The 23,188-nt window shown below is 42.3% G+C and overlaps 2 protein-coding genes and 1 non-coding gene across 3 annotated transcripts in view; 2 read left to right on the forward strand and 1 right to left on the reverse strand.

The window, feature by feature from the left end:
• Positions 1-11,163, forward strand: part of Tex14 (testis expressed 14, intercellular bridge forming factor) — a 128,572-nt gene extending 117,409 nt beyond the window's left edge. Inside the window, exons 27-30 of the mRNA XM_029568096.1 lie at positions 5,369-5,461; positions 7,704-7,813; positions 10,302-10,353; positions 10,889-11,163. Coding sequence (XP_029423956.1) covers positions 5,369-5,461; positions 7,704-7,813; positions 10,302-10,353; positions 10,889-10,925 — 292 coding nt within the window. The 3' untranslated portion in view covers positions 10,926-11,163. The remainder of the gene's footprint in view (positions 1-5,368; positions 5,462-7,703; positions 7,814-10,301; positions 10,354-10,888) is intronic.
• Positions 762-888, reverse strand: LOC115071974. The gene has a single exon (XR_003851041.1). It is a non-coding gene; the product is annotated as a small nucleolar RNA SNORA40 (small nucleolar RNA).
• A 5,977-nt stretch (positions 11,164-17,140) lies between the features above and the next one.
• The window catches only part of Septin4 (septin 4), a 24,354-nt gene continuing 18,306 nt past the window's right edge, over positions 17,141-23,188 (forward strand). The window contains exons 1-3 of the mRNA XM_029568100.1: positions 17,141-18,569; positions 19,220-19,264; positions 20,208-20,215. Of these exons, the coding sequence (XP_029423960.1) occupies positions 17,141-18,569; positions 19,220-19,264; positions 20,208-20,215 (1,482 nt within the window). The remainder of the gene's footprint in view (positions 18,570-19,219; positions 19,265-20,207; positions 20,216-23,188) is intronic.

The raw sequence follows: 23,188 nt of genomic DNA on the forward strand, positions 1-23,188 counted from the left end.
TATATAATTTTATGTGTATGAGTGTATTGCCTGCATGTATACAGAAGTGCACCTGTCTTGTGCTCTTAACCATTTCTACAGTCCCAATAAAATATCTTTTTTAAAGATTCTTAATAAAATGAAGAGGCCTGGAGTCGAGTCATGTTTTAAGTTCTTGTGCTGAGAGTCATGGTCACTGCCATTGCTCCAACTGCACTGCCATCTTGACTCTCCAATTATTTCCTTCTTACTTGCCAGGTCCTGAATTCAGAATTTTAAGATCAATCTAGAAGTACCTGTGGTCATCTTGTGTGATAATCATGGTCCAACACATGCATTCTGTCTCTTGAGAATCCGAGAGCCCTGGGCCCTGGAGGCAGGCTGCTTGGGGCAAGCCTCATTCCTACACCATCTTTTTTTTTTTCTTTTTTGTCCTTTTGAGACAGGGTCTCCCTGGAGTCCCAGCTGGCCTGGAACTCGCTATGTAGACCAGGCTAGCCTTGAATTCATAGAGATCCACCTGCCTCTGCCTCCTGAATGCTTGGATTAAAGGCATGTGCCATCATACCTGGGTTATACATCTTTTTTTTTTTTTGGTCTTTTTGAGACAGGGTATCCCTGTAGCCCCAGCTGTCCTGGAACTCACTGTGTAGACCAGGCTGGCCTTGAACTCAGAGATCTGCCTGCCTCTGCCTCCCAAGTGCTGGGATCAAAGGCGTGTGCCACCATGCCCGGCTATACAACATCTTTTATCTCAACACCATCACTTTGAGCTGTCTCGTCATATTCCTTCTTACATGTATCAAAACTCATACTGAACAGTTGAGTTCTGGGTTGGAAAAGAGGATTTATTTTTGCACCTGTCTTTCATGCCTTTATCCCCAGTTGAACAAACACAAAGTAATTGCAAAGGATTTTCTTTCTTTTTTTAATACTTATTATTTTCATTTTATGTGTATGAGTGTATTTACTGCATGTGTGTAAATGCACCTGTGTTGTGCAATGCCTGCGGAGGTCAGAAGAAGGCATCAGATCCCATGGAACTGGAGTTATGGATGGTTGTTAGCTGCCATGTGAGTCCTGGGAATCCCAGAGCAGTCAGTGCTCCCAACCTCTTGAGCCATCTCTCCAGCCCCCAAGATTTTCTTAATTGGGAAAACCCACTTTGAATGTGGGTGGCACCGTGTCAGGGACCGGGCCCTAGAATGAATGAAAAATAGAGATGCTGAACACTAGCATGCATACATTAATTCGTTGCTCTCTGCTCTTGACTGTGGATGTTGGATGACTAGCCCCTTCCAGTTCCTGCTACTTCCTTAACTTTCCTTCAGTGATGGCACCTGAAACTGTGTACCAAAAAACTCTCTTTTAAATTTCTTTTGTTGGGGTATTTTATCATAACAGGAAACAAAACTACAGACACACACACACACACACACACACACGACAAATAACTCAAATATTTCTCCAAACAACTTAGAAGATACACAAGTGGACAAAGAGCATATTAAAAGATGTTCAATATATCTAATCATTAGGAAAATGAACATAAAACCACAATGAAGTATCACCTCATATCTAGTGTATTAGTTACTTTTCTGTTGCTGTGATAGAAACACTGACCAAAGCAACCTGTACAAGGAAGAATTTATTTGAGCTTACAGTTCCAAAGGGGCAAGAGTCCATCATGGCAAGGAAGCATGGTGGCAGAGGTGGCTGGAGGAGGAGCAGAAGCTAAGCTTTCACATTTTCAAGCAGGCACAGGAGGCAAGAGTGCAACTCCAGATCCAGTAAGACTTAAGAACTCCCTAAGCCCACCCCAAGTGAATGTTTCCTCCAGCATGTCCTGGTGCTTTCTCCCGATCAACCGGATTCATCCATCACCTACTTTACCTATCACTTCTAAGATCTTCCAAAACAGCACCACCAACTGAAGACAAAATGTCCAAATACTTGGAGCCTATGGGGGACATTTTCATTAAAACCATCACATCTAGTAAGATAGCTAGAGAGAGAGAGAGAGAAATATTGGCCAGGATGTGTACACTATAGGTAGTGATATAGACCTGGTGTAACTATGTTATGGAAAACATAAGAAATAGCTGAAACTTCTGTTTGCCTTACAAAACAAAATTAAAACCCAAAGCAGCTCAGCATAAAAATAGCCCCCCTGCAACTTTCTCTTCTTCTTCTTCTTCTTCTTCTTCTTCTTCTTCTTCTTCTTCTTCTTCCTCTTCCTCTTCCTCTTCCTCTTCCTCTTCCTCTTCCTCCTCCTCCTCCTCCTCCTCCTCCTCCTTCTTTTCTTCTTCTTTTCTTCTTTCTCCTCCTTTTGTCCCTGGTACTAGGGTTCAAATCCAGGGCCTCATTCATCCTAAGCAAACACTCTACTGCTGAGCTACATTCTCAGAATGACTTTCTTTTTAGGATCAATAATGCTCTGTGGGGTGTGTGTGTGTGTGTGTGTGTGTGTGTGTGTGTGTGTGTCTGTTTATTCCATTGTCTGACAATGGACAGTTTGTTGCTTCCATGTTCTGACTGTTGTAAATAATGCTGCTATGAACATGGGTGTAAAAATATCTCTGAGGCCCTGTTTTCTTTTTTGTATTAATTTTTCTAGTTAGCACACAAAGTAGTGAAGTTGTTGTTGTGTGTTTTTTTTTTTTTTTTTTTTTTTTTTTGTCTTTTTGAGACAGGGTCTCCCTGTAGCCCCAGCTGTCCTGGAACTCACTATGTAGACCAGGCTGGCCTTGAACTCACACAGATCCACCTGCCTCTGCCTCCCGAGTGCTGGGATTAAAGGCGTGCGCCACCATGCCCAGCAATTTTTTAAAAATTTAATATGTGAGTGTTATCCCTGCACATATGTAAGTGCACCCATGTTGTGCAGTGCTCATGAGGATGGAAGAAGGCATCAGATCCCCTGGAAGTGGAGTTATGGATAGTTGTTAGCCACCATGTGGGTGATGAGATTTGAACCCAGGTCTTCTGCAAGAACAAAGAGATGGCTTTTAACCCCTGAGCCATCTCCCCTGCCCCCCATCATTATTTTGAAAATGTCAGAATTTCATTCTTTAAATATTTTCCCTCCCTCCCTCCCTCCCTCCCTCCCTCCCCTTAGTGTTTGTGTATATGTGTATGTGAATGTGCCACAGTATGTGTGCTGGATAGCTTCAGTTGTCAGCTTGACAAACCTGGTAAGAGGGAACCTCTATTGGGAATTACCTCTATTGGAAATTTCCTTTATTGAATTGGTGTGTGGGTATGTCTGTGAGGTATTTTCTTAAGTGTTGTGTGATGTGAGTGGTGCCAGTTCTGATTTGTATAAGAAAGCAGGCTGAGCTAGGTGTGGTGGCGCATGGCCTTTAATCCCAGCCTTTTTGAAACAGGGTCTCCCGGCAGCTCCAGCTGTCCTGGAACTCACTATGTAGACCAGGCTGGCCTTGAACCCAAAGAGATCCACCTGCCTCTGCCTCCCAAGTGCTAGGACTACAGGCCTACACCACCATGCCTGGCTCTAACAACTATCTGTAACTCTAGTTCCAGGGGATCTGACTCCCTCTTCTGACCTCCATGGGCATTGCATGGCAACGGGTACACTTACATACATGCAGGCAATATACATATACAAATAAAATAAATAAATAAACAAATAAAATATATATTTTTTGAAAAGCAGGCTGAAGGCTGGAAAGATGACTCAGTGGTTAAGAGCACTGGCTGCTCTTGCAGAAGACCTGGGTTTGAATTTCATCACCCACATGGAGGCTAACAACCGTCCGTAACTCCAGTTCCAGGGGATCTGATTCCTTCTTCTGCCCTCCATGGACATTGTATGACATGGGTACACTTACATACATGCAGACAGTACACTCATACAAATAAAATAAAAATAATAAAATATTTTTTCAAAAAAAAAGCAGGTCAGAGGAGCAAGCCAGTAAGCAGCATTCCTCTGTGGTCTGTACTTTCTGCCACAGGTTCCTGCCTTGGCTTTGCTTGATGAAGGACTGAACTGTAAGCCAAATAAACCCTTTTCCTGCAACTTGGTTTTGGTATGACCCACCTGGAGCAGTGCCCACAGAGGTCAAAAGAGAGTATCAAATCCCCTGGAATTGGAGTATGGTTGGTTGTTTGCTGCCATGTGGGTTCTAGGAATGAGTCAGCTTCTCTGCAAGAGCAGCCAGTGCTCTTAACTGCTGAGCCATCTCTCCAGCTCCCAAATGAGTTTTTCTTAATAAGAAGTTCAAGGCAAGCCTTGACTACATAGCAAGTTCAAAGCTAGTCTGGGTGTCATGAGAGACCCTGTCTGAAACAAAGCTTAGTTACTGTTATTTCTTCCCTTTTTTGACATTGTGTGTGTGTGTGTGTGTGTGTGTGTGTGTGTGTGTGTGTGTTGGAGGATTATGGTATATGCCATGGTATACCTGTGGAAGTCAGAGGACAACTTGCAGGAGTCAGTTCTCTCCTTTCACCATGTGAATCCTGGGGATCAAACTCAGGTCCTCAGGCTTGGTGCTTTTATGCACTGAACTATCTCACTGGCCCTCTAAACTGTTTTTGTTTTTGCAAGTGTTATGTGTATGTAATATGCATATATGTGTATATGTATGTTTGCATGTGTATGGTGCACATGTATATGGAGGCCAGAGGTTGACATTGGATGAGTTCCTCAATAACTTTCCACTTTATTTACCAAGGTAGGGTCTCTCTCTTGGGAGCTCGCCAATGTGGCTGGTCTAGCTAGTCAGTTTGTCAAGAGGAATCCCCTGTGTCTGCATCCTGAGTGCTGGGATTATAGGGGGCCTGGCATTTATGTAGATTCTGGGGATCCAAATTCAGGTCCTTAGGCTTACCTGACAAACATTTTAATCACTGAGCTGTCTCCCCAGTCCTGCCCACAAGCAGATGTTCCATAGTGCTCAGAGTTCTCAGTGCTATGTGAACGGTCAGTCCTAGGCAATGCTGTAGAATGGAAGATACTTTTTCAGATGGAAAAGGTACATTTTAGGCCTTCTAAAAACACCTTGCTTTGAGCTTCTCGCCTCAGAGGTGGTTTTTGGTTAGTAAAACATGTAAAAACATGTACAGTTATAACCTCATGTAGAAACTGATTTAATAACCTAGGATTCAGGCAGAGTTGACAACAGAGGGAGTGATCTCATGATGCCAAGATTTTTTTGTCATGAAGTAAAAGATTGTTTTGGTGTATGTATAAGATGGACATAAGTAACCTTTGGGAGTCTAGACACAATCTCACTGAACTCCCTTTTTCAGATATCTAGTGAAAATATTGTTTAAAGGCCCATTGTCATTGTATAATGCTATACTTTCTTGTTAATGGAAAGGGAAATGACTCTTGTCATCATTGTCTTCACTTGCCCTTGGACAGAGCTCATTCTTCTCTTGATGAGGACCTGGAAAGATTGCTGCAGTCACCTGAGCAGAGCATGGAGTTACTGGACCCCTCCAAGGGCTCTACAAGGTTATTTTTCCCAATTATGGAATTATTTCCTTATGTTTTATAGGGGAAAACATAAAATTTTTTATATGCTTAGGACATAAGAGTATTATTATTCCTTCCTTTTTTCAGGAAGTGGGCTAGGTTTTAGACATCTTAGAGAATAAATATCTGGTGATGGTGTTACACTGCTGTAGATAAGCCATCCCTGATTCCATCTGTTTGCACTCTCACACTTGGCTTTCTTCCTCCAACCACACATTTTCAAGATACTGATTAGCAGACTGATACCAATATAGAGCTCTAAAATTGGATTTTAGCTCTGCCACCTTCAACATTTGCATCAGTTGCGTTAAGTCAGAAAAGGCGTTTCAAATAACACAAATTTAGGAATGGATGCTAATATGATGGATGATAGACTGGCAATGCAAAAAGTGAAAATGTTTCTACTGCAAAAGTCAAAGGTAAAGCCAGGATTAGTTGTTGCACATCTTTGGTCCCAGCTAACTCAGGAGGCCAAGGGGAAGATTATTGAGCCCAGGAGTTCAAGGCCAACCTAGGCCACATAGGGAGATAATGTCTTAAGTAAATAAAACAAACAAAAAAATACAGTTAAAAGATTGGCAAGTTTTTGATCTAGAAGTATACAATGTGGGATATCTGGTCTGACTAAAGAATTTTTAAAAACCTTATTCTTTCTTTTAAATATTGTGTGTGTGTGTGTGTGTGTGTGTGTGTGTGTGTGTGTGTGTGCAGAGCGCATAGAGCTCAGAGACCTCAGATATCTAGGAGAGAGAAGGCATCAGATCTCTTGGAGCTAGACTTAGAGGTGGTTATGAATCACCTAATGTGGGTGCTGGGAACTGAACTTGGGTCCTCTGAAAGTGCAGAATATGCTCTTAGCCTCTGAGCAATCTCTCTAGCCCCATGACTAGAGAACTTTTTATTGGAAACTCTACTCACTATAATTATATTGAAGGTAGGAAGTCCTAATTCATGTGCCTAGTACTTAGGTAATTTTAGAAAAAGTCAATATAGCATTTGGGTAGGATAAATGGAAATGAGCTATCCAGATCAAGGGAATTGAACCATATGTAATATTGCTATTCAGAGGACTCCTAGAACGCATCTTTAAGTGGCTGTTAATCAGAAAAGAGTGGCCACAGAATAGTCACAGGTCTGGAAACCAGGTTATATGAGAACAGCTGAAGGAGCCAGGGAGGCTCAGTCAGAGAAGAACAGATGGAATGGAGAATTTGATAGCTGCCCTCAAATACCCGAAGAGAGTCAGCTTACTGTCGTCTATCCTAAAGGACAGAGCTGGTGACTGGAAGTTGCAGAATAACAGATTTGTGTTAGTAAAGCATACACTTTCTAATGGTCACAGCCATTATAATGATAGAGGAAACAGCTTTTCTATTTCAACAATGGCTGCTGCTGCTGAGGCAGACTGGACTCTGGTCTTGGGCATTTGAACAGAAGTAGAAGATGAACTCAAAGGCCTCCTTCCACTCTTGAGCCTGTTAGTGAAGGTTAAAAGGGGAGAAAAGTCCCTTTGTACCTTAGTGTGTTCTCTCTCTCTCTCTCTCTTCCTTTCTCTTTCTCCCCCCCTTTCACTTTCTCTTTTTCCTTTCTCCCAGTCCTCACAGTCTATGCACAGTACCTGGTTTTCAACTGTGAAATGCTTAAATTATTTAGATATATCACAGTAAGTTTAAGGGAAATGAAAACAAGGTAATAATTATTTGAAAAGAATACCAATTATAATATAAAGAAAATGCTCTTTTTTTCCTTTGAGGTTATTTATATAGTCTAATGATTGAAAAGCAGAGTTTGATTAGGTAGGCTCTGTGGGTTAGATCCCAATTCTGAGACTCACTAGGTGTGTGACTTTCAGTGTCTCACCTTCCTTATCACATTATGGAGATAATAGTGATAAATAATATAGTTCTGAAAAGTGAGTTAACATACATTGTAGCATTTAAACCAACACTTGGCCCATAAGAAACATCCTGATAGCACTAAATACTGTATATTTACTTTGGAATGTAGTCTTGTTCCCAATTTTTTTTTTTTTGGTGTTTTTGAGACCTGTAGCCCCAGCTGGCCTGGAACTCACTCTGTAGACCAGGCTGGCCTCAGACTCACGGTGATCCACTTGCCTCTGCCTCCCGAGTGCTGGGATCAAAGGCATGCGCCACCACGCCCAGCTGTTCCCCTGATTTTTAGAGACATGGTTTAATGCCCAAAATCATTGTTATTAAAGGGAGACAAAAAACAAGGATCAAGAAGTTGTTGAACAGAAGAGAAAAAGGAAAGAAAGTACCAAGACAGAGAGAAGGAAATCAGACAGCTTTTTAGGAACTTCTGAAGAAGGTATGAATGAATGATTGTTTATAATGTAGTCTGTAGTACTTGAGCTTTTTGGGGGGGGGGTCTTTTTGAGACAAGGTCTCTGTGCAGCCCAGCTGGCCTGGAACTCACTCTGTAGACCAGGCTGGCCTTGAACTCACAGAGATCCACCTGCCTCCACCTCCCAAGTGCTGCCTCCCACCAAACCCAGCAGTCCTTGAGCTTTAATGAGCATCACAAGCTGTTAAGAAATGCTTCACAAATGTTATCCACAATCTTCCTACCTTGAGTAATTTCTTTTTCCCTATAGTTCAGATCACATTTCTATTAATTGCTAATTATAGCTTCATCATAAAACAGTAATAATATCCAATTCTATTTTTTCCTTGTTTTGTTTTTTGAGATAGGGTCTCACTCTAGCCCTGGCTGGAACTCACTATGTAGCCCTATCTGGCCTCAAATTCACAGCAATCCTCTTGCATTGGCCTACTGAGTGCTGGGATTTACAGACATGAGCCACCACTGGATTTTAAATTCTGTTTTTAAAATGAACTGTTTTGTTTCTGATTATCTAATATACTGAAAAGAGTTTTAAATTCAAGCTGAGTGTGGTAGCACATGCCTGTAATCCCAGTACTCAGGAGTTAGAAGCAGGAGGGTCACCCACAAGTTGTAAGCCAGCTAGGGCAACTTAGTGAAACCCCATCTCAAAAACAACAACAGCAGTAACAACTACAACAAAACAAAGAGCCCAAACAAACTGGTGAGATGACTCAGTGAGTAAAGGCGCTTGCCACCAAGCCTGAGGACCTGAGTTTGAGCCCCAGAACCCATAGGGTGGAAGGAGAGAAAACTAAAGGTTGTCCTCTGACCTCCACATGCTCATACTCACAAATAAATGTAAAAACATATTTTTTGTTTTTTGAGACATGGTCTCCCTGTAGCACCAGCTGGCCTGGAACTCGCTATGTAGAACAGGCTGGCTTTGAACTCACTTAGATCCTCCTGCCTCTGCCTCCCAAGTGCTGGTATTAAAGGTGTACATGGCTTTGTAAAAACATTTTTTAGGAGTTTTAAATTTAGCTCACATAGATGCTGCAGAATTCAACAAGAAACCATGTATTCTAAAATTTAAGTGGGGTTTATATGTAATGAAATTTACAAATTAACCTTATCCTTTCAAAACTATTTGGATAAGAGTGTGTCCTAGTTTGTTCTTCATTGCTGTGACAAAACACTCTGACCAATACCAACTTGGGGAGGAAAGGGTTTATTCAGCTTACAACTCCCAGGTCGCAGTTCATTAGGGAGCCCAAGGTAGGAACTCAGGGCAGGAACCTGGAGGCAGGAACTAGAGTACAGGCCATGGAGGAACGCTGCTTACTGGCTTGCTCCCCTGGCCCCTGCTCAGCCTGCTTTCTTATGCAACACAGGCCCACCTGCCCAGGGGTGGCACCACCCACAGTGGGCTGGGTCCTCCCACATCACTCATCAAGAAGATGACCCTCAGACATGGCCACAGGCCAGTCCAATAGAGGCAATTCCCCAACAGGAGGCTCCCTCAGCCCAGGTGTGTCTAAACTGTGATAACATAGAGGCAATTCCCCAACAGGAGGCTCCCTCAACCCAGGTGTGTTAAGTTGACACTAAAGTTATCCAGCACAGAGTGTGTCAGGCTTTTAATATGCCATTTGTAAATGAGTTCCTCCTATATTTAAGTTTTTTTCTACTCAGAAGGTTAAGAGATATTCACCATGTCAGGTCATCTAGTCTTCCCCAGTCTCTTCTCCTCCTTTCTCTGCCCTGTTTTGTGCCTCAGGATGCTGACCCTAGTGGTTCCTTCGCCTTGTGGAAGACCAGAGGGCCAAGAGAATTGTTACAGTATTCCTTCCTTTCCTTTCCCTCCCTGCTTGAACACTTCGTATCTGGTAAAAATTGTGTCCCTCCATAAGTATGCTTTTTTATGAAGCTGCCTGTCCTTCCTAATTCCAATTCTCCGGTTCCGGTTCCAATAACTTCCTGCTATCCGTACTGCTCAGTCACTTTAAACTTAGGCTTCGTACTTCTGTTAGCCACTGGGTGTCTTGTCAGTCCTTGTTTGTTCTCTTAACTCTAATTATACCTTTGTATATAGTCACTTTGCTAAATAATCTTTATCTGTACTAACTTTGGGTACATTTTATTTCCTCCAAACCTCTGACTGGCTCAGGGCCCAGAGTATATGGGGCATTTAGTCAAGGCTGAATTCACTGAGAAGATCATTCAGGAAATTTGGGAGATAATGCAGGGACTTCTGGATTAGTGTCACTAGTGTCCACTGCTATAGCAGGAAGCTGTTAGAGGAGAGGAAGCCGTTAACTGTGTTTTTAGAAAAAGTCTATCTCTGTAGAGTAGAACAAATATTATAAGTAAAACAGCATATTGAACTAGAGATCACACTACTGTGAATTCTGAATTCTAACAGTCCTTGACCTAGAAAGTAATCAGGCTTTTCTTCCTCTTTTATTTCAAGATGAACTAAAACCCTGTTTTTGGAAGCGACTGGGTTGGTCTGAACCTTCCAGGTAATGAGATATCATATGTTTATAGGTCAGAGCTTATTGTTTATAGATTACATGAGCAGACTTAAAATATTTACCCATATCTAAATAAACATCACTGACAGACTGATTTCAGACCAGATTGCTCAATGTGTAGTTATATGTTTATAGTTAATAAATATAAAGTGAAGTTAATAACAACTTTGATTAAAGTAACTGGTGGTCAGCTCAAGAAGAGTTGTCATACAGAGAGAGCACAAAATATGTTGCTTTGTAGTCACTTTGTATTTCCACATGATACAATGTTGATCATAATTTTTCATGATTATACAGACCAAAATTCCTTTCCCTTGACTTCAACCGAATAGGAGGATGGGGTGGGTGTGTATGTGTGTATATTCAAAATATATACCAGGCTTAGGATGTGAGCTTAGTGGTAGAATGCTTGTGTACTATGTGAGAGGCCACGGATGTGATTCTAAGCACTACACAAGAAATTTTAAAAGTACATAGCAACTCACAATTCCCTTTTTTTCTCCTTTAAAATATATACAAACAGGATAATTGTCCTGGATCAGAGCGACTTGTCAGACTGACTGGAACTGTACTGTAGATGGATTCCAGCCCGAATTTGAGCATCCTTGTTTGTGACCTCCTTTTCTTTTCTCATCTGCTTCAGTTGCCATGAGGACAGTGATTCCAGTTCTGTAACTCACACTTTATTCTGCTGCCACTGTAGACAAGATAATGTGACCCTATCTGTGGCAATTCACTTAACCATTTGTTTTAAATCATATTTCTGAAAAGTGAAAGGTGACTGCAATTGTAAACATGTCTCACTGTGTTCAGAATAGCTTTTGGTTTTCTTGATGTAAATTTCTGAAAACTTTAACTTTTGTTATACAATAAATGTTTACTTTTAATACTAGTTAGGTGCCAGCTGTGTAAGATCTATTTCTGTGTTTTAGTTTGGGGGTTGGGAGAATTCCCCTTCACCTAGAACCAGCTTATTAGGTGATAGCAATAGAACCCTAAGAAAGATACTTTGAACTCCTTTTTTAAAAAAGTTATTTTAAAATTTTATTATTTTTATTGTATGTATATGAAGGTATTGCTTGCCATGTATATAAGCGTATCCCTGTTGCATAATGTCCATGGAGATCAGAAGAGGGCTCCAGATTCTGGAACATGGACAACTGCCATGTGGGTGTTGGGAATCAAACCTGGGTCCCCTGCAAGACAAGCCATCTCTCCAGTCCCTCCCCTACCCCTTTTTTTTGCAACAGGGTCCCCCGTAGCCCCAGCTGGCTTAGCGCTTACTATGTAGACCAGGCTGACCTCAATCTCACAGAGATACACCTGCCTCTGCCTCCCAAGTGCTGGAATTAAGGGTGTGCACTACCACACCCAGCTATTTTGAACTCTTTAAGATGAACATCATCTCCATATATTTTGGAATGTACACCTCACGTCATTAGGGTATTAGAAGAATGAACTGTGGTAAGATTAAGATCACAATGTTTCTTCTAATTTAGTCTCCTCGTGACTGCTAGCCAGATGCATATTTGTGTCCAGCCTGGTTTCCAAAGGATTTGTGTCCTTTATTATCTCCAGTTTAGAATTTTCACATGTGAATAGCAATATTTTCTTGGAAGCTTTATTCTGCTATGCAGCATTACCATTTTATTCTGTCTTGGTAGGTAATGGGTCTTTTGTTTGTGGAAATTGAATTGTTCCTATTGTAGATGGTTCATATTCATATTTTGAGATCATAGAAAATTTCCCTTGCACAGATAAAATGGAAGGTACAAATTTGTTTAGTTACCTTAAAGCAGAGAAACAGCTGCTTGCTGTTGTAAACAGAAGAAAACTACCAGAAAACAAATTAGTTACCTTGGCATGGTGGCCCATGAACACCTGTAATCATAGCACTTAGGAGGGTGGGTCAAGAGCATTGCCTCCAGGCCAGCCTAGACTACAATGTGAGACCCTGTCTCAAGAAAGCTAACAAAGGGGACTCAAGATGGCACAGTGAATAAAGGTACTTGTCACCAAGCTTGATGTCCTGAGTTTGACTCCAAGTCCCACATGGTGGAGGGAGAGAATTGACTCCTGTATGTTGTCTTCTAATTGCTGCACGTGCACACACACACACACACACACAATAAATAAATAAATAAATAAATAAATTTAAAAAGAGACTGGACGTAGTGGTGCATACCTGTAATCCTAGCAATATGGGAAGCTGAGGCAGGAGAATGGCTGTGAGTTCAAGACCAACTTGAAACTACCACGCTGTCTGTGTGACTGTCATCCCGTCTCTTTAAAACAAATCATAAAGAAAGCAAACAACAACCCTTCCCTCCATATAAACAACACTATGTGTAACTTTGAGGGATACAGAGCCTTCTGGTGTGGTCTCTCAAAAACTTAACTCTAATTGACTGATGAACTCACAAGTGTAGGTAGTGTGCTACACAAGGGGCAAGTTTTTGCTAACACTCCACTCTGGCCTGTGAGTGGAATTTGATAGTAACCTTTGCTACAAGTACCAAAAACAACAACAACAACAAAAGAACCAAAACAAAAAAACCCAAAAAACTTAACTCTAGTTGATGAGACAAAGCTCACATATGTAACAATGTAAAGACTAATAGAAGACATATCATGACAAATGGTGACTTATGTAATTAGGACATTACCAATTCATATGCACTAAGTCTACAGATTCTTTACTAGTGCCTCCTAATAAGGATTGTAATCTGTCTAGAGAATAGACTCCTCCATCTGTCCAGTGACTGTGAAATATTAGTAAATATTAAGTATAATAATATTGGTGGATATTATTTATTGGTTATAGAGTATTATGTAGCAGAACTATATTAATCCTTCTCTTGCACTTAGCAGCCACCCCATTGTTTTACTTATTTATTTTGAGACACTGCCTCACTATGCCCAGCCTCCCAACTGTTTCTTTAGGGTGCTGCTTTTCATCAGCCATTTCAGGCTTTGTTCCTCATTTCCCACTGACCCACAACGAATGACTTCACTTCCAACTTTACAAAGAAAATACAACTCATCGGATGAAAACTGACTCAGCTCCTCACCACCCAAACTCCTAATATGACCACATCTGTCTCTATAGAAAAACAGTTGTAGATGACAGAGTCTCTTTTGAAGCAGAGATGGATATATTCTGCACCTGTTCTCCCTACTCTCTTTTCTTTTATCCTAAAGGAATGCCCTTCTTCCTATTCTAGGTCAGTCTTGTCTCTGACCACTTAAGAGTTTTCCTGTGTAGGGCAGCATCTCTCTTTTCAATACCTTCAACTTTTTCTTTTTCCTTTTTTTCTTATATGTGTGTGTGTGCAGTATGTATGCATATGTATGTGTGGGTACATGTGTAGAGACCTAAGGTTGTTGTCTTCCTCAGTCCCTTGCCACCATAGTCACTGAGGCAGGGTCTCTCACTTGAACCCATAGCTCACTAATATGGCTAGTCTGGCTAGCCAGCCTGCTCCTCGGATCCTATCTCTGCCCTCTGAGAACTAGAATTAGAGGCAGGCTATGTTGCCCACCTGGTGGTTTGGGGGATCCAAACTCTGGTCCTCATACTTGTGGAGCAAGTTCTTTAATCATGGAGCCAGCCATCTCCCCACTCCCAAACTTTCTTCTAATATGATAATAAACTTTTTTCATAAGAACTGACTCATGGATTTTCCCTGAGCTGGGCATGGTGGTGCATACCTGTAATCTGAGAACTCGGGAGTTAAAGGCTGGAGGATTGCAAACTGGAGGTCAGGCTGGACTACAGGGTGAGTTCAAGACCAGCCTAGCTACATAGTTAGATCTCATCTCAAAAAGCAACAGAACAGAAGCTGGAGACATGGCTCAACAGTTAAGAGCACTTGCTACTCTCGCAGAGGAACAGAGTTGAGTTCCCTGCACCCACGTCGGGCAACTCACAACTGCCTGTAACTCCAGTTCCAGGGAATCTGACACCCTTTTTTGGCCTCCAAAGATTCTGCAACACATGTGGCACACACACATTGACATATGCCCATAAACTTAAAAATAATAAATCTGAAAACAACAAGACAAGCGGTAGAGAGCTTACCTCGTGTGTGAGGCCCCACGTTCAATCCTCAGCACTGCATAAAACAAAAAGCATATCCTCGATTCCACCTCTCTTTTCAGACACTGAACTATGCCTTCTCCCATTGTAGTTCTTGAAACGCTTGTTTATGCTTGCTGTCTTTAGTATCTCACTTGCCCAACTTTGGAAGTTACTCAGGTCACCAGTGTCTTCCATATTCCTAAATTATGTGGTCACTTTCCCCATTGTTTTCACTCCTTTCACCTATTCTCTCAGCTTTGTTGGTTCTTGTTTCTTTTTTCTTTGGTTATTCTACTTCAGCCTCCTACAGAGGCTCCACCTCTATTATTTCTCTTTAAGTTTTCTTCCTAAGTAACCCAGTTCATTTCCATGATTTCAGTTAGCATCTATGTACTAACAATCCGAGATCTGTATTGTGAGTCTGGGACCAGGCTCCCTTTCTTGAGTGCATATGCCTACATATATATTCAGTATCTCCTCTTGGATTTCTTTCAGGTATCTCAGTGACATATCCAATATTGAATTTGGTATAAGCCTCATCTGCTTCTAGCGTTCCCCTTCTAATAAGCAATATTACTGTTCTGTTATTCACTCAACCAGAAATCAAGAACCATCCTTGACTCCCATTCCCTTACTCCTTACATTAAAACAAAACAAAACAAAACAAAAACAATAAAGACTTGTTTCAAGCTGGGCATGGTGGCACACACACTCTCAGCACTTAGGAGGCAGAGGCAGGAAGATTGCCATGAGTTTGAGGCCAGCTTGAGCTATAGTATAAGACCTTGTCTCAAAACAACAATCCTCTCCCCCAAAAACAAAGTTCCCCCATCAAACAAAAAATTTGTTTAAACCTCCCAAATTTATACTCCTTATGCTCACTTCTCCAATTCCTGTTGCTGCTGCCCCCAGCCAGGCTGCCTCTTCCATCTAATTCAAGGCTGGCCTTGAATTCCTGGTCCTCCTGCCTCTACGTCCCAAGCGCTAGCCCCCACAGTTATCTTTTTACCATACAGATCTTGTTCAGCTCTTTGCCCATGGCTCTTAAAATACTAGACTTCTCTCAATTTGTTAAATGCACCATGGAACATGCTGTTCTTACCCCAAATGCTTCTCTTTTCAACTAGCTATATTATTTGACTCTTAACTATATTAACTTTCTCAGGGACTCTGAAATTTCTGAACTTTAGAATATGCTAGGGCCTTCTGTAAGATTCCTAGTACCTTGCTTGCTTGCTTTTCCACTCTACTCAGAGAGCATATTGTCATTTCTTTTTTTAAAAAGTATTTATTTATTATTATTGTGTGTGAGTGCAGGTGCCCATGGAGGTCAGAGGACAACTTTCAGGAGTCAGTTCTTTCCATCCATCATGAGCTCTGGATATAAAACTCATGTCATCTCACTGATCTCATATTTTCATTTCATAGTGCAAAGTACACTTACAAACCAGTGCTCCACCCCCCTGCTAGTATAAACTTTGGGTTATTCACTGAGGTATCCCAGGCTCCTAGCATATAAGCTGCAGATAATTAGGTACCCAGCAAATAGGTTAACTGAGCAATTAATTTTCATCCTTATAATACCACTAGAAGTTAGCTGTTATGATCCCTACTTAAAAAAGTATAGACTATTCAAAGAGGATTTCATGATCTTCCCTGGTCATATTGGAGCAAATGTATTTTTATATTTACACATGACAAAGTAACCTTCCCAAGGCTGCTGTGAGGAAATTTTTAACTGGAAGTAGAGCTGGTAAGACAACTCAGTCAATAAAGGCACTTGCCTGATGACCTGATTTTGATTCCCGGAACCGACAACAGAAAAAGAGACCTAACTCTGAAAGTTGTCCTTTGACCCCACACATTTATATTCATCCATTCATTCATCCATTCATTTTCTTTCTTTCCTCTTTCTAATAGTAGCTGATTAGATTGCTAATGAAAGGATTATGTAAAAGCACATTTATACTTATCGGGTGATACAGATGAGTGGTTTCCAGATTGAAACTAAGATGCAGGGAAATCAGGTCCAAGGTGCACAACTAGTCATTTATGATTAAAACAAACGAATTTCAGATCCTTACTATGATACTATATGCTTCTGGAATAATGTGAAAATTATTGAATAACCTAGGTTATTACCCTAGAGTCAAACCAAACCATTTATGAAACTTGGAAAAAGCTGGAACTCTATTTTTTTATTTGTATCCAAGAGTTTCAGACAAAATTGGAATAACTGTACAGTATAAGATACCTTATTAAATCTGAGGTAGCACAGCATAATTGACTTAAGTAACTGCCTTCCTAAGATCTTCTGGCTGATTTCTTCTCTGGATGAGTTCCTGAGAATTTCTAGAACCTTGGAAGAAAAAGGAAGGGGCTAGAGCCTTCTCTATACACAAGGACATCCCAGTTTTCTTAAAGACTTAGCCAAAGGCTTAGTGTCAAATCTAAAGACAGATTCAATTTCCTTCTGGGTACTGATCGAGTTTCTCTGAAGAACTGTGGCTATAAAACAGGATGTTTAATAGGAAGCACCTTCCTTTATGACATCATCAGAGAGATAGCTAAGGAATTGTTTGAAACACAGAACAACAGCCACTTTTGTGGGAGCTTAAGAACAGCAGCTTAAAAAAAATGAGGGTAAATATTCATGCTTAATCAGGATCCTGAAAACAAACCAGATGATAAAATATGGCATCTACGCAGAAGGCCACAGTCTTTCAGATGTTGAAGACAAGTAAAAGTGGGTCCAAGGTAGCAGTTTCAGCACATAGAGGGGCTGATGTTACTACCTCCATTCCTCAGAGGGGACATGGGTACATTCTGTCTTCAAGCCAGCGAGGTGCTGCTGCCTCCCTAAGCCCTTCTTCCCAGCAAAGATCAGAAACTGCATTTCCCACCACTTCCCACCACTCAACATCAGACTATCATCAATCTGTCTCCCCACAATCAGGGCCTGGCCTCTCTATAGTCTGCCCTTCATGGGGAACTGAAACCCGACAAAGAACGGAGGCACCCCGCCATCACTCTCCTCATCGAAAGAACCAGTTAGTCCAGATATCGACTCCCCATTCTTCAGGCACACATCGGAATGCTAGTCCAGTCAGAGAGGAAGCAACACGAAGGAGTGAAACCAAGCCAGGGCGTGAAGTTGGCTCTCGTTCTGCTTTAGCCTCAGATCGCAAATACCCCCGTCACTTAAGTTTTACAGGTGAAAACTTAGAGGAAGAGGACCCCCCATCCAAGGTCCAGAACCCCCAGGGGGTCAGAGTTCCCCATAAGATTTCACTTCACCTTAAAGATGAAGCCATACAAACAGAGCCCATCCAAAGGACTGCAGTTGACGTCAAATCTTCAAAAAGTATCTCTATCCCAGAGCATGGTAGTCGTGCCACAGCAGACCATCCTAGAAAGATCCCTAGCCACGAGCCAGAATCTGGTCATCACAGCTCAATTCTTTCAGAACCCAAGGCTTTGAATAGAAATTTGAAATTGTCATCAGGCCTCAAACTTTCTGTCCTTAGAGATTTAGATGGTAGGCCCCGAGTTCCTTCACGTTCTGTCTACACTGAAACAAAACCATCCTCAAAGGTTTTAATATCAGAAGTGGAGTCCAATGTGAGGTCCGCAAGCCAAGACCCTTGTGAGGTTGGACGTAAGGTGACCATCTCCCCAGCAAGACAGTCAACTCATCGTGTGACAACTCGAGTGGTATCTGAAGATCCCTATAAATCTCTTGTGTATCCAAAGCCCTCTCCAAAGCCCTCCATCCATGCAGAACTGGAACTGAGCCCTCGGCCTTTGCCCCCTCGTTCTTTACCTAGGTATGGGCCTGACTGCTCGTGGTGGACCTTACTGAATCCTAAAGTTGAAACGCCCCCAAGCCATCCAAGGATATCTGATTTTGAACCCAAGTCCTCCCCTCCCCTAGACCCTTTAGAGTCTTTTTTTGAAATAGACTCAAGCACTTTCTGTGAGGACCTGATGTTCCAGAGAGAGAAAGCAAGCCTACCACCATCACCAAAGGAGTCTTCATGCCAAGTACCATTCACAGAAGTGCCAAAGGCCCCCAAACACACCAGCAAACAACCCATTCACGGGTTTAATGCTTTCTTTCTGGGTATGTAAAGAAGCAAAGTGTCTGGGTACAGCCTACATTTAGTGAAACGGCATTATAGGTAGGACAAGCCCCTTCTTCATTCTGGGCCTCAGGGCTGTCTTCCTGTGTGTGCTGAAGCTGACTCCATCTTTGAGCCCAGTACTCTGTGTCTTTTCTGCCAGCGTTTCTGGGCTCCAAGACAATGACATTGATGAAAATGGTTGAGTCTGGTGTTCAGCATTGACTCTTGTAGGCAATGCAGCTTAACTCCAGTGGAAGGTAATAGAGAGTAATTTGTAGGGTCAGAAGTGAATTCCCGAGAGTGGAGCTAAGAACTGAGGTAGAGTGAGGGCTAGTAAGGTCTGTTAAGAATAAGGGTCTCAGGTCAGTATCCTGGTATCAAAGTGGAGCAGGTGGGGCATATATGAACCGAGTCTTGAGCTTCCAGGAGATGGAAGGTATTAACAGTGGCACAGAGAGGGTAAAGAAAATGGAGAGGGACAGTGGGAATGTGATACCTAGTCCTAGGTGGGAAGAGAGCTTCTGAAAAGGATCAGAGGCTGAGGCTACTGTTTGGTGGAGACATGTGAAGCTAGAAAGGGAGATTCAAGTAGTGGAGGGAGGATGTCCTCCGAAAGACAGGAAAAAGCAACAATTTCTATTACTTTCAGATGTTTCTGAGGAAATGTACAATCGGATCATCTGGTGGCTAAAAGGTCTGTGAATTTTCCTTTTGTGGGTATCTTGTGGGAGGTTGAGGGTGGGAAGTCAGATGAGAAGATGACTTCCACGTCTATACTGTAGGGCTAGGTTTCTTAAGAGAGTAATACACAATGGGGTTTGGGCCTGAATAAGCAGAAAAATCTTTCACCTAAAACTCCATTATTAGTTGTCCCTTTGGGAATTGGAGCCTTTTCATTTTCAATAGTCTCATTTTATTGAGAACTCGCTTCTGGGAAGGAGAACAATTTAAGTCTTATGGCCTTTAAGCTTACCTATCTTGTGTTTTAAAGAAAAATCCAAAGTAAACTACCTGCCTCATAGTCTTTTGCTGACTCCACACTGGTTCAGGATGGGGATTCTTCTCAAGCCTCTCAGAATCCTCCTCAAGCTCCCACCTGTTGTCCAGGTAGGACCTCCAGGGATGTCTAGATCTGTCCTCTCCATCAGTAGGTCTTACACTCACTTCTGGAAGCCTTAGTGTCTTGTTCCTTTTTATTCTTGGTCACGGATGGCAGGGAAGTATGGGGATCAAACCTTAAAGAGTGCATCTTGGCAGCACAGAGTTCTTGCTGTAAGCCTTATGGCATGATAAGCTTCCATCCCATGAACATGACAGAGGCCATGGCTCTGGAAGACAATTCTAGGGAGTAAAGAATCATGCAATCAACTCAGCCCTGAATTCTCCCATTTGGAGGGCCCAACCAGCATGAGCTGCTTTACATGTAGTGCACTTAGCATGGTGCTTGCCAGCAGTGAACACTCAGAAAATATTAGCTGTTCTTTGGGCCACTTGTACTAGGAAAGGACTTGGGCTGGGTTATGCCCATATCCACTGGGCGTCTTTAGTAACATTTCTTTTTCTCCTTATGTTGACACTCTCTGAATTCCATTTGCTGCTCCCTGGAATGCCCGGTTTCTACTTCTCTGTTATGACAGATGAGGAGGTAAGAATGCCTCTGGGAGTTAATTTCCAGTTGTCCAGTGACCCAACCTTTATTCCAGTTCCCACTCCTGTCCCTTGATGGAAGTGGGTGTGGAAAAAGATAGAGCTGCTCCCTATGGTTGGGCAGGTTGTTCATTGCACAAAAGGGCACCTGTGTTCCACCCAGAGATATTTTCACAAAAGTGTTATATGAGCTAGTTGCAGATTGAAGAGAAATAATAGACTTTTGGTAGATGATGAATCTTGTTAAGGGCTCTGTTGAAAGACTGGGCAGTCTCAGTCTCCATCTGGCTCTCCACTTTCCTGACTGGGACATGTCAGAAAGGGATTGCTTTTCTCGTTTACACATTATTTGGGTCTTCAAGTTGGAAAGACATAAAGTGGACTCTGCTTTTGGCAGTCCTCTGTCCTAAATTTGGTAGTGTCCTGATTTTGCAGTGTATTTATTATTCCCATGAGCATTTTTGCTTTTCTTGGTCCATGTTTGATAAGATGGTCAAAGCTCCTCCTGCTTCCATTCTTTCTCTTAACACATTCCTCTCTTACTCAAAGCCTAGCAGTGGCCTCTAGTGAGTCCCATCCATGACCGACTGACCCAGGATGAACAGTTGATTTCAGATGGAAAACAAATGAGTGGGAGACAGCCAGAAGTAGGATAACAGAACAATCGAAGGGGAAGTGTCCAGGAATACAGCTGCCACCTTCTCTGCTACAAGTTCTTATCCAGCCCTTGGCCCTGAGCTCAGCTATAGGTGGGAGCAGCTATTTTTAGAGATTTTCTCCATGCAAAATACTAAGTTCCTCCTTTTCTCTGTTCTATCATCCCTCCCTCCTTCCCTCCCCACTCCCTCCCTCCCTCTCTTCCACAGACAGTTTTTATTCAGATGTCTAGCACTCTGATGGGCACTAATTCCCATATACAAAGCCTTTGGCTTTAAGAAACTGACCATCTGGATGGGGAGATAAGACAAGGATAGGAAATGTTTAAATAATATGTAGTGGTCTGTGCTCAAATGTCAAAACAAACAATAGGCTGAATGAGCAGTCTTGGAGAGGGGCTTAGGAGAAGAGGAGTCAGCAGGAGGGTAAGTAGGAAATCCAGTTACACTCTTCTTTCCAAAGCCAGGAGGAGATTTCTTAACAGATGGACTTCTGTTCATCCCCTAATACAAATCTATACCTTTGGGAAAGAGTACTATTTTCTTTGGTTCAAGAATTGATGTTTGTGACTGAGCAAGCTCCTCTCCATCCTCCCCTACCCTCACCCCTTTTGCTGTGCATCTTGTTTAGCTTAGGAAGTCAAAAGTCTTGGCAGCAGAATAGCTTCTTCCCAAAATAGCTCTTATCCTGTCTGGATAATTACAGCTCTCCAGCCCTGTTCAGTAGCAGTGCTGCTCCCCAGAAACTAGGAAGAGAAGGCTTCCAGGCAGCTGGGCTGCTGGTCTTCTCTAGCTCTCTGGAAGTAAGGTTTACAAAGCTGGGCAAGGTAGTCTCGGTGAAAAATATGAGAGCCAGGCTTTCGTAGCCTGTCCTCTCAGGCTACATGGACCTCAGGCAGGCCCAGGATGGAGGCTTTATGGTTCTGGTGTCCAAGGACTCTGGTTCCTCTGATCTGGGAATGCTTGACCAGAGTCTGTTCCAGATTCCATTCTCAGCAGGAACTCTCTAGTGGCTCAACCCTAGTGGCCGGCTCGTGGAAGGCACTGTTTGTTGTTGAACTTCACAAGCCCCTCGGTCCACAGCTGGGGATGATGCCTGATTTAACCCACATCTCTGTCAATCCCAAATGGCCCTTCAAGGTCCTTTTGTCTAAGGAGTAGGGTTGAGAGGGTAGAGTCTTCTCAGAGAAGGTTGTGCTCAATGAAGGAAGCATTGCTAATATGCATGTACTAGCAGAACCTCAACAGGAAGGTCTTATGGGGGCTCTGATGGGTCAGGGGAGCTGCCTTCTTGCACAGCCCTGAGGAGTTCCTGGAAATAATGCAGCTCTTAATGTGAGGGGCTATAATACCTCTGATGGACAGGGCCCAAAGATCCTGTGTCTTTATAAGATATCTGACGTACTGGCCCCTGGATGTGACTTCTCAGCTATCAGGGTACAAGATGTTTTCCTCCTTTCTAAACTTATCAATTATACAAGAAACCAACTCTGGAAAATAGAGCAGAGGAGGTCATTTCATTGGTACCCAAGATAGACTTTGAATGCCTTCAGGGTAACATGTCATTTTGACTCCCCAGTGACAGGATGGCCAACCTGCTGTTGATGGCTGAGCTGCTAGGGATGTTTTGCCTTGGGGCACTTTATTTACAAGGGAAACCAAGTCTCTTAAGAACCTAGGACTATCTATGTTCATGGGGATGGTAACAGAATCCTAGAATTGTAAACTATCTGAAAGGAACCCTGGGACCTGTCTTTCCCATTTTTCCCATTCCTCTTGTTTTGTAGAGACTGGTAGTTGAGAGAATTGAAAGAATAGAGCTAAGTGGTTGAAAATGGGGCAGGACACATCAGGAGACTTTTCACAGCAGCTTGACCCCCAAGGAGATATCCAGTCAGATAGCACCTTGTTCATTTTCAGCTACTATGGGCAGCTAATTCTGGAGTAGGATGGAAAACTGGTGACTTCTGGCCATAACTTGCTAATTTGGGGACAGGTTAGGTTGACCAACTCATAAGGGTTTGTCACTGAAAGTCATGCTTTCCAAAAACCCTTCTTAGTCCTGGACAAACCAAGATCATTACCTACAACTTTGTGACATGGTCTGCCTCAACATTAACCTCTGGAAATATAAGATACAGGGATGATTTCTTAACTTCACTGTGAAACCTGGGCCGCTTACTCTTAAGTCTATGTAATGAAGACAGGAAAATGTGTTTCCTTCATCGTGGGCTTGATGGCAGAGCTCCTTAATTTTTTGTTATGTCAGAATAATCCCAAAATAGGCACAAATGTTTTGGACTTCCTAATGTATT

The sequence above is a fragment of the Nannospalax galili genome, unplaced genomic scaffold (assembly GCF_000622305.1).
Source record: "Nannospalax galili isolate Female #2095 unplaced genomic scaffold, S.galili_v1.0 scaffold879, whole genome shotgun sequence".
NCBI classification, from domain to species: domain Eukaryota; kingdom Metazoa; phylum Chordata; class Mammalia; order Rodentia; family Spalacidae; genus Nannospalax; species Nannospalax galili.